Source organism: Habropoda laboriosa, unplaced genomic scaffold (genome assembly GCF_001263275.1).
Source record: "Habropoda laboriosa isolate 0110345459 unplaced genomic scaffold, ASM126327v1 scaffold212, whole genome shotgun sequence".
Classification (NCBI taxonomy): domain Eukaryota; kingdom Metazoa; phylum Arthropoda; class Insecta; order Hymenoptera; family Apidae; genus Habropoda; species Habropoda laboriosa.
This window is the reverse complement of record NW_017100509.1, coordinates 1064607-1076810: the sequence shown is the minus strand read 5'-3', so window position 1 is coordinate 1076810 and position 12204 is coordinate 1064607. Positions and strand designations below refer to the sequence as shown.

General features: G+C 37.3%; 1 protein-coding gene across 1 annotated transcript; it reads left to right on the top strand.

Annotated features, from left to right (window-relative positions):
• The first annotated feature begins 5568 nt into the window (after positions 1-5568).
• Positions 5569-5855, top strand: LOC108576170. The gene is given in 2 exon segments (XM_017939114.1): positions 5569-5730; positions 5763-5855. Coding segments are annotated over 2 exon segments (255 nt in total).
• The last annotated feature ends 6349 nt before the right edge of the window (positions 5856-12204 follow it).

Genomic DNA, 12204 nt, shown 5'->3' with positions numbered 1-12204 from the left:
TACGCAATAGATTAAATGAAATTAATTTTGTTTTAACATTCGCAACAATTTAGAATAGAAAATTATTACAATTATTAATCGAAAATTTTCATATTTAGTTGGCACATTCGTTCTAATTTTTATAAATTCATAAACTGCAGTATATAATTAATCTTATAGTTAATACATACATATATAATATAGTTCAACGATGAACAACAATAAACATGTTCTTACAGTGAACTATACTTACAATTTCAACTATTACAGCTTCCAACATAATGTACACGCATTATTTTCTATAATTGTCATTCTTTTTTCAGCATATTGTTCTTATTATGTTACATTAACATTTATTTCACAAAAATATTTCATTCCATTAATATTTCAATTAATCAACAATGATTGATATTAAACCACAGAATAGAGAAGAATAAAATAATTCGTGTCTCTATTTAGAAAATTTAATTTTCTATGAAATTAAGGCCAGGCAATACACTCGTCGATTTTCCGAATTTCACAGAAACGGTATTATCAGCAGAAAGGTTGTTATTAAATTATAACGCCGAGTGAAAATCTTACTTGCAACACGTGTGATTTATTGCACGCATTCCCACGTACCGAATGCACGATATGTTTCACTACGCATCTGTCGTGCATCGCGATAATTTCCTCGCCAAGAATGCGTAGCGATGCCTCTATTAATCTTCGACATTGCATTCCCCCACGTTCCATCCATCGATAGAATATTTTTAAATGCCTAGAAAGAGAATAAATTTCCCTGGCAATGACGTATGTTCGATATGTTCATAAATTTTTTATTTTATGGACTATAATATGTTTTCTCAGACATATTTAATTAATCACTATTAAATTCGTGTGTATTTAGTTTAAATAAAGTTAGGTCATTATTTCCTGAATATTATTATCAAGAGATAATGTCTCAAGTTTATCACTTAAAAATTGAAAATTTCCCGAATATTATTATCAAGAGATAATGTCTCAAGTTTATCACTTAAAAATTGAAAATTTCCCGAATATTATTATCAAGAGATAATATCCCAAGTTTATCACTTAAAAATTGAAAATTTCTCAAATATTATTATCAAGAGATAATATCCCAAGTTTATCACTTAAAAATTGAAAATTTCCTGAATATTATTATCAAGAGATAATATCCCAAGTTTATCACTTAAAAATTGAAAATTTCCCGAATATTATTATCAAGAGATAATGTCTCAAGTTTATCACTTAAAAATTGAAAATTTCCCGAATATTATTATCAAGAGATAATGCCTTAAGTTTATCACTTAAAAAGTGAAAATTTCTCAAATATTATTATCAAGAGATAATATCCCAAGTTTATCACTTAAAAATTGAAAACTCCTCAAAAATTCAAATCACAAAATCCCAAAACACAAATTCCAGTGCACGAATTTTAGTAAAATCCCACAAACACCAATGGAAATTAGAAATTCTGAAAAACGACGAAATGAAATTCCAAGTGTTTTCCCAGACTTTTCGCAATACGAGGAGAAAAAAAAAAGGGGAAAGAAAGGGTTGGTATATCTTAAATAAATCTGCCGTGATACGAGCTTTTTTCTGTCAACGTAGTAAGTGGATATGTAGCCAGTACGGACCGTAATAACTTGCAACATTTCCTGGACTAAATTATTTATTATCCTGCAGGATGCAGGATTCCCTTGGGCGGGTACGAACCACCAAGGAAGGAAGATATTATACGTCAACAATGCTCTCAGGGCCGTGTATAACGTTTTATGTCGCGCACGTACACGCTGAATCTTCTCACGGCTAAATTGGCGAATGCGTGAAACTGTTTTACGCGTCAGCTTAGCCTCGCGAGTATCATTTTCGGCGGACAAATAATAGACTACGTACTTAATTGCGGCTGAACAAAACTGCAAAAGCTTTCCTTTGTTCCGTGTTCCGGTCAAAAATTGAAAGAACAACTGGAAATTTATTAAACGTGAAAGTATATTCTGGCGGAATTTTCTGTTTCCCGAATTTTATTTTCGGCACCAAAATTCGACTCTATGAAGCATTTTTATCGGTAGAGTTTACCGGCGGAAGGTACTTCTTTGAAACCGTTTTTGTTGTTCGATATTCTTTACCGGCTGGTTCAAAGGAATTTTGAAACATTTGACAAGATTTACAATGGACCGTTGATCTGTAGTCTATGTTTTCTCTTTTTTTCCTAAAAATCACTAGAATTACTGTTGATATTTTTAAAGTTGCAAGATTTTCCTTGAATTGTGCAAAAAAAGAGTGAACTGAGTGACCATCCACGCAAATTAATTATTTTTAAAAAAATAGTGTGAAAGTCAAAAAGAAATTGCTATGATCAAATTTTCTCATTGTGCAGTTCAAACAAAATATCGGCAAAATTAATAGAAAATGATTGTTTTCACATTTCAATGGTTCCATTTCTTGGTGATACAAAATTATTTTTAAGTAATTCATATTTGATCCAAGGCTGTACCGTGAATTCATATCAATGAAAAATCCCCTGGATATGATTTACTATTCCAATTAATTGTTCAGTTAGAATTCTGTAGTATCAACCAAAGAAGTCTGCATGATAAAATATCTCGGTAAAAATCAAAGCGATCCGAAAGCTACAAAAGGGGACAGTGTAGAAAAGAGCAGAGTAAAATTGACCGGTTTCGATCAGTTGTTTCTCAATTTACGAAGCAGCACAAACACCCGCAATTGTCAGTAATACTGTATCAGAGAGGCAGTGAAACGCGACGTCGGATCGCGAGGGTGGATTTCTCGATTATCCGAACTCACTGACTTTTATTGCTACTCAGCCTTTGCCATTCGAACGAAAAAGACGTTCCTTTTGTCTGCTCCTTTTCTTCCGAAGCAAGAGAGTGGTCAGTCGTGCTTCCCTCTCCGTTAAATCACCTGAGAACCTCTCTTTCTCCTCCTGGTCTTCTCTCCCCCCCCCCTTTTTTTTACGATGGCACATCGTCTTCGAATTCAGTCGCAGTCGAAGAATAGTCTCCGTGAAAATTACTCTGCGGTGGGGTGGCGAAAATCCCCAGGGATGAATTTGGCCTCACACGCGGCCACGCTCGCTTGACACCAGATATCGGAGAACCATTTCGAATGTCCGCAGGCGGACTTATAAAGATTTCGACACATGTAAAGATATTACCCTCTGTCATCGCGTTTTTTCTCTTTTTTTATGAATTTTACAAACGGTCCATCTATCGGACATTTTTAATTTTGACACGGTTCTCACCTACTTGAACCATTCATAAATAACACAGATTTCCGTTGGACTGTGAAGTATGCATGTGTGGGATCGCGAGCGTTTTTGCCTCCGTTCCTTCGTTTCTTGAGAAATAAGAGGCGAGAGCAAAAGCGAAAAGGGCCTTCAGGAGTGTGTGTGTGTGGATGTTCGAGAGATAATGAAGAGAGTGCGTGTTCAAAAAGCCAGGATTTTGGATCGAGTGCGGGGTAAGATTTGGAAGAGAGGAGACCTTGAGTTCAAAGCATGGAAAGGAGGAAAATTCAGAGTGGAAACAGTGTGGTTTATAGTTAACGTAGACATTTAGTTTCCCTTTTATTTCTTTACTTTCAACAATAAATTATTATTATTATTTTAAATACGCTTTCACAGTCACAAGTACAGCAAAATCCCACATATGTACGTAGGTACACAGAGAGTATCCTTTTGGGTAATGGTCAAGCAGGGAAAGCTTTCGTATAAAATTCTATCCAAAGCAGATTCAAGCAGACGCGAAAATGACTTGAGAAAGTTTGCAGACGCGAGGGTAAAGCCATGGGAAATGGTGTGATACACGTGAAAATAATATGGTAACCTTCTTCAGTGGTCAAAGCTGGCCAGCACAATGGACACCGAGGATATCCGTAAGGGGAGACCGTCTACCCTTATTTAAACGCGTCTCCTTTCTTCCTCATATTTTTCATATTCACGCTTTCACCTGGTCCATGGAGCGTACCTGCTCCATTGAATAAATCTCGCGGAACACGAAAAATTCTCTGAGTCGTAGACAGCCCCTCCCGTTAGCAGCAGACGTACCTTCCGGCTTGTTATCTATCGTTCAGAATCGCGGAAAGCCTTGTGAAAATTGCGAGAATTGTCAGGGTGGAGGGTTACTCGTGCATTTTAAAATACGTGGCAATATTAACGTTCGACTCTCTGAAAACAATTTTTACCTATACAGATAAATTATTGGTTATCTACCTGCAAAAATTAATTTTCATAGATCGTTCAATGTCTACTTTTTAGGTTTCGTTTAATGGTAAACGATAATCAATTAATTTTCAGAAAACAGTTTTTATCTGTGAAGATAAATTGGTGGATATTTATTTGCAAAAATTAATTTTCAAATTAATTCTGTCCCTCTTTTCACAAACTCTTTATTCACTCAAAATTGCCACACTTTTTTCAGAGAGAAAATTCCTCAGTTTCCAGATAAATAGAAACAGGTCATTTGAAATAATGGAGATTATTGTGCACCTTAAAATTACGTTTCATTTTTGTAAATAAGCATCGAAGTTTATGAAAAAAAAGTTCATTTAATGAGAAAAAATATTATTGTGCACCTTAAAATTACGTTTCATTTTTGTAAATAAGCATCGAAGTTTATGAAAAAAAGTTCATTTAATGAGAAAAAATAATTTATTTTTCCAAACTCCTTCAAAATAAATTGGTCTTACTAAAGACACTGTCTTAAGGAACTTTCGACCTTCCTTTTCCACTCGTTCGAGGTACACATCTCGCATGTCTCCTCTTTAACCTATCCAAGAAAGAAACCCCATAAAAATTCCCAGGACTCCTGAGTAACTCGTTTCTGGCCAAGCAGAGATCCAAGCTCGATATCTTTTACGTGTCGCCTGGTGAATTATGCAAGGCGTACCTACACGTCGGATACCACCTCCTCTGAAGATTTCCTATGCACCGTTACTTCGATATGGAGTATAAGAAAAAGTGTGTAAAAAAAAATTTCAAAACTCATTACCCTGTTTCGACGCATACACAGTGCTATTCCCCGCGACTACTTCTTTCACTCTCATCTCTCTACCGAGCTGAGGAAAACTGTCGGTGACAGAATGTTCCGAGGCATCTTACTTTAGCAAATACTGTTCCCTGAGAAGGCTGACCTAAGTTCTACATACTTTATACCACTTTATATCTATTCCTTTTATCATACACATTCACCTACATTCTTCAATTTTATCACAGCCTATATTCATATTCTCCGTCGTAAATATACATTTGCAAACTACCCATTTCACTTTTCATTCGTTTCTCTACTTCAACTGCGACTCCATCTGCTAATTTACCCGTCTACTTTCTTCTTCCTTCGAATATTTATCTTCCTTCTTATCCTTAGAATTTCTGCTCGCTAGCTAATCTACCTTCTCGCGTGCGGTATTTTTCACCGGGACCTAATTCAATCAGAACGCACGCTGTTCATTTATCCTTGTCCCGATGGGAACGGATGGAATAAGAAACAATCGGGAGTGTAGTGAAAAGTAGCGGGCAATTTATATCATCTTTCATAGACATCGCCTCTCCATTGTACATTTCAGATGTCCTTATGGATTATGTGTCTAGATGCATCGGTTTAGAGCTGTCCAAGTGTATGCGCGTATTCGCGCGCCGGAATATGTACGGGGCCTGATATACGTTACTATGAATATACCGCGTTAGGACTCCTTTGGGAATGTTTCGACCTCCGGAGCTATTGCGAAGGAGCCTCGTGTTCGACTCAGACCCGATACGATCGCTGAATTCCTTTCGAATTCTGATGGAATATGGGTGTATCGATCTCTTCACAGTGTCTACCGTCTTTCATGGTACCGTTCGCGTTTCCTGATCTCGATTCCAACGTCGAAATAACTTGACGAAGTATTGATTGACAGGAAAGTAGCTTTACTTGTCACAGCTACTATGTACGCTGCGAATGGTATTTTTAGTCGGAGGTATTCGTTCGTGAGATGGTTTTTTGGTGGAAATTCAATTTTCAAGGCTTCTTCGGTAATTCCGGGATAACATTTCTAGTCGATTTGGATCATTCCTTTCTGGAAAGGATTTTGATGAAAATTCGGTTTTCTAATCTTCTTCGGTAATTCTGGAATTCATTTTTTAATCGATTTGGACCCTTCGTTCGTGGAAAGATATTCGGTAAAAATTCGATTTTCTGAATTTCATAAGGAATTCTGGAATAAATTTTCTAATTAATTTAGATTCTTCCTTTCTGGAAATATTTTTGGTAGAAATTTAATTTTCTAATCTTCATAAGTAACTCTGAAATTAATTTTCCAATCGGTTTGGAGCTTGAATTTGGAGCTCAGGTCAACACATAAATTAATACATTTCCCCTCGAAACAGTTCCCAGATGTTAATTAATCTCGCTCGATAGTTAGCCGAAGCAACGATTAATTATCCCCGATTCTTCGAACGATCCTCAAAATCGTAGCGTGGTCGACATCACAGTATAGCTGCCGGCTTCTCGAGACATTAAATTATTGCCGGCGCAGCTCGTTCAAATACGGGTTTAACATCCATTTGGTCCCATTTCTGCTGTCGAGACTCACACGGCCGTTTTAGACAATGATATTTCATTGTTAAGCGCTATTACAGCGGCGGGTGCTAACCTCGGAGATCCTCAGGGTGTCCTCCATCCTGGAAGCTCTATAGACGATCGATTTCCTCTCGACTGAGCCTTAAATCGACCCCCTTGGGACCATAGCGTTTCGTCCACTTGCAAATCAAGACGCGCCGCTGCCGCCGTCTCCTGTGGAACAGAATTTAGTCACCGACTACTTTGTTATGATTTACTTGCTGGATCTCTCTGCTTCCGCTTTCCCTTCTGCTCCCCTATTGTTCGCCGGGACAACAATTATTTCTGTGACACGTGTGCATCGTGTGACACGAAAAAGACCATTCCTGTTGGAATGAAAGGGAACAAGAGCAGCGGAGTGTTTAGTTTCTTTCAGCGAGCTGAGTTGCACGATGTTTGAAATTTCCTGAATGCTCGTGGAACATTTGTAAATTGACACGTGTTTCGATTAAGTAAAAAAAGTATATCGTATGATAGAAGAAAAGGGGTGGAAAACGACGTTGATTTTTTTCGGGTTCTTTTTTTTTTGCAACGTTGAATTCGATATTCTCTTTATTAATCGATTTACCACATCGATAAGGTGTATTTGATCATTCAGTTTTCGCGTATATCGCGTGAATTTCAAGCTCTGCAGACTTTATCATTGTGACTGTTTGTCAATTTTTTTTTACGAAATAACTCGATGCTCGTTAATATTGGTTTCCGTGAAATTTCACGGGGGAACGTACTTTATGAAAATTTCAACGCTGCCTGTTCCGGTCGGAATCGATGCTGAATAAAAAATAAAGCGAAAGTTGAAACTGAATTTCAAACTGGGTAAAAGTTGGGGAATAAAATTTCGCTAACTACCGCGCTTGAAACCGTTTATGCGTAAGTAATGATTCCAACGTTTCGAAAGGACACCGTGAAAGTAGTGAGAAATATTTAATTTTTGTGGAACTTGTTGCAAGTAAAATGTAACAGAAATTCCATCATTTTGCACCGCAGCGAATGAAATTTAATTCCTTCCTTCATTTCCATCATTTTCTCGACGCAATTTCTTCTTCTCTCTGTTTTTATCAATCATAACAGCTGTTAAACATGTTGAATTCAATCTTGGAAAAATCTGAGATAGACGAGAAGATTTTCAAATAAATTTAATTTTCAATACTTGAACTTTGAGTTACATACGAATAGTATCTTCAATGGAAAATGTTAAAAAATCTGTTTGCAACAGAACTTTATGTCAGAAAGAACGATATCGTCGTATCACAAGTAGAATACGCAATTATTGTTATTGCCTTTGAAAAAGTATGGAACGAAGCACTTGGCATATAACGCGTTCATTTTTTTATAGCTCATCGATTTCCCAGAAGGTATAAAACGTGATGGATACTTGTGTCGTAAAATATTTCAATACTTATTGGCTTCCGTATTACTTAGCTGCTGCACAATCGCCCTAAAACGGCTTTTTTGATAACAGCATGTTTCTATCCTCTGAAAGGCTTTAAATCTTCAGACAGCCGCAGTACCGAGAGACTTCGCGGAAGAAATCCGGAAGCCTTCTAGAAGCGAAAAAGTCAATCGTAAAGAAGCTCGTCTCCTTCGTGCTTAGCACAGGAGGAGAATGTATATACGGACGAAGTTTACAGCTTTGCCCTATATTTCCAGATATATACGCTTTTATTTCCGGTTCTAACTAGATTCGACAATTAGAAAAGTAACAATGATAGAGCTTTAGACCTGTTTGGTAAATTCGAGACTCCAGAAAGCTTGATTAAGGAAACTTTGTTGCTCTCGGAGAACTTTAATAGACGTAGGAACCATTAATCGCTAAGGATGTGAAGAATAGAGTCCAGTGGATCTGTCTGGGATCTATAGAAACTCTAGAAACTTCAGAGTCCATAAATATCCTCGTCAACTATGGAATCTTTGCAAAGCTTTAATTCATGTATGCCTCTAGTAGCTTCGAAGCTTCTGAGAAATAAGGAACCATTGATATTCTGACACTGTTGGAACCTATGAACTATGGAATCTTTGCAAAGCTTTAATTCATGTATGCCTCTAGTAGCTTCGAAGCTTCTGAGAAGTAAGGAACCATTGATATTCTGACACTGTTGAAACCTATGGAGATTTTAGAGTCCATGAGTGTGTTTCGTACCCTTTGAACCTTTGAAGAACATAGTGCTCCAGAGATTTTATCATTTTCGATGGGATGGAGCAGCGAATTGAACTTAGAATTCTATCGGTGAGGCTACAGTCTGACACGATTCTTAGTGCTATCAAAGTCACCACCTTGGTCTTTGAGGAACGAGTGGAATGAGTTTTTAGTGATTCCAGAGTGGTGAACACTAATTTTGCAAAAATAGCCCTTCACGGCGACCGTGTCACAAACCTTTGCTTTCTTTACACACCGTAGATACTCCTGTTATGCTTTTAATCCCTGAGAAAGCTTCAAAAATCAGTGAAAATAGATTTTCCAAAAACTGCCAAAACTTAAAAAAAAAAAAAAAAATTTCGTGAATCTGGTGAACAAATGTGCGAATTTCGGGTGTCATCGATCAGCTCAGAATGATCTCATATGTCTACGCCCAAGCAAGCATTCTGTGATAGGTTGTCAGCCTTTAAACAGCTGGTACTTGAGAACTGCGACAGGAAATTTGATGAGGGTCCGGCCGAAAACAAAAGAAATACGTATTTACACACGAGCAGTCGTCCCGGAGCGATAAAAGCCCTTCGCTTTCCTCTGTTGGCCTTCAGGAAAATGTGCTCGTTTGTTCTCGACCCCTCATTCACGAGCTCTCGTCACGGCGTTGCTCGTTGGTCGAACGTGTCAAGGGAAACGTGCTTTGCTCCCGGATACTCTCGTTCTCTGACTTGGGAGAAAGATTGCCGATGAATCAGGAGAGAAATGTTGTCGTTGTGCGCGATCACGATACGTTACAAGCCATTATTTTTCATCCTTGAAAGATTTAGATGCAAGTGGAGTTGTCGAGCTGGTCAAATTGATTTTCTTCCTCTGTTAGATGGATCGCACTGTTTTTTCTCCCATGTATCACTTGTAACATGTGAATCCAGCAGATCGGAACAATGTTTCAGAATTAATTCCTTGGAGGGAGATTGTATTTTATTGAAAAGGTATTTGATGGAGTAATTTTGTCTGGTTGAAACATTTTTCTTATTTAAAATACAGAGGAATCGTTATGAAACTTTGGAGGCTTTCACGGTTGGATTTTTTAAATTATAGAACCTTGTCCAAGAATTGTTAAATTTCTCATTCGAAAGACTCTCTGGAAGCCTTGAGTAACAATTCCAGCAATAATAATTCTAATATAAATGATCTAAAAATAGGATTGAAAAGGGCGCTTTATTTCTGAAATGTTTTAAGAATAATGCTATTAGCTAACTATCTTAACCATTAATCGTTGATGATGGTATTCCGCGAATCGAGATCGATACCCGTGGATATTACCGTGGAGCTTCTGCCTTGAGGACAAGAAGGGTTGCTTGTGGATAGAACGTGCTGCGTACCTCGCAACGAGACTTACGTGAGGTCAAGCTTCAGGAATAATGAGACGCTCCGTCCGCTATTTTCTCACACTTTCAAACTCACCTTTGTTGATTCTCCAAGTTTGCACTTCCGTAAAATAACCATTTAAAAATCCTTCGGAGAAGGAAACAAAACGTGCTTATTGAAGCTAAATTGATTAACTTCTCACCATTTTTTAATCGATGCTCCACTGTTCCTAAAGAAAACAAATTTAATAATCTTCATTTAACACAGATAATTTATTTGATTTCTGAGGAACTCAGCGACAGATTATCTTCTAAAATGCATTCGAAGAGAATAATTAGCAAAGTTGAGAAAGAGGTAGTGCAACGTATATTATTATTTTCACGAAAGTTGCCAATACGATAACGTTGGCCGAAAATCAGTTTGTTACAAGGAAACGATGTTCGCGAGAAACTTGCAAGCCCCAAGTGGAAAAGACGATAGAAACTTTCTACACAGGTGTATTAAAATTCAGGACTCTATACAAACTTCCTACAGGGGCTTGGAACTCAGGAGACAATGAAATATGAAATTATATTGAACGTAGCAAGCCTCTGGATGCTATTTGAGTTAAACTACGAATAATAGAATGAACCGCTTTAGCTTGTATTATTATACAGTAATAGCTGTGCTTTGTGCTTCTCTTCTATTGCCAGCAGTTTTCGGTGTTAGTCCTTCTGGAACAACTTCGAAAAAGTTCGATCTAACTGGAAATCGATACGAACGTCCTCTTCTAGAAGAGACAAACGTTCAAACTTTGAAAAAACGTGAACATTAGAGACAACCTGCCTGATACATACTCAAACAACTAATAAATGAAAAAATTCTAATTTTTATGTTAGAAGATTTTTTAAATATTAATCGCTCTCCGTTTATTCTAATAGGATTTCATTCTCGGTTTTACGTAAAGCGTTTTCGAGAAGAGACATCGAATCACAGAAGTATATCATTGCAAATTCACGAGTTTCTTCAGATTCGAGACAAAGCAGGACACCCAAGTGTAGCGCAATTGTACAGCGAAATTTCTTTCCTTTGCGTATGAAGATTGTACTCTCATTTGTACGCAAATTTATCCGGGGCCGGCTAGAAAAGACGGTGCAGCCGTTATATGAACGTATTAAAATTCAGGACTTCTCACGGGTTTCCTGTAGGAACTTGGAACTACGGTAGACAATGAAACGTGAAATTATGTTAAAAAGCGAGCCGCGCAAATACGAGGGTTTGCGTCTAGACGGGGGTGTAGACGACGGAGAGGTGTACTGGCATAAAAGTTACCATGTTTATCGCTTCTTCTAATGGAAATTCACCGTTTCGCGTGAAACAATTTCGAATCTTGTCACCGAGGTGGAAATCTCTCTTTCGTCGATCCCTGACATTATAGCAACAGCAATATTCAAATATCTCCTCCTTTTCACCCCCCGTAGAAAATTGGTTTCATCGGAAAAAATTGATTTTCCGAAATAAAGAAAAATAAATTGACAGAATTCTTTATATTATTTGATAGAATTTCTGGTCAATTTAACGCCGAAAGTGTATTAAATTTGTACATGGCGTTTACTAGACGTGGATTACCTTTAGGGGATCATATTTTGATGCTCCTGGGCGTAGCGTCGATGTTAATATACTATCCACTAACGTTAATTACTATTAAATTACACGTTGGTTCCAGTTATTGTAATGTTGCCCAGTTGTCTAATGGGTATCGACTGTTACTTCAATGTAACCGTTCATCGCGGAAACCGTGTATAATAATGAGATGTGCGCTGGATGAGTGGTAAATTTGAGCAATCATGGAGTACAACACGTTGGTATTATATTAATGATTAGGACTCGGTAATTCGTGTCGTAAATTTCCTAGCAATCACAGAAAATGTTTCTCCCAGCGTGAAACAATCGTGGCAATATGGACCTATCCATTATCTTTTCTACAACAGTAATCGAGCAATTGCACTCGAATAGCGAACGATTAAATCCTCTTTTCCGTTGTATTTTAACATTATTTTCTGTTTAAATCATTCATTTCCAGAATTAATCTCTATTTTGTGTATCTTGTCCTTTTCGTGTAACAAA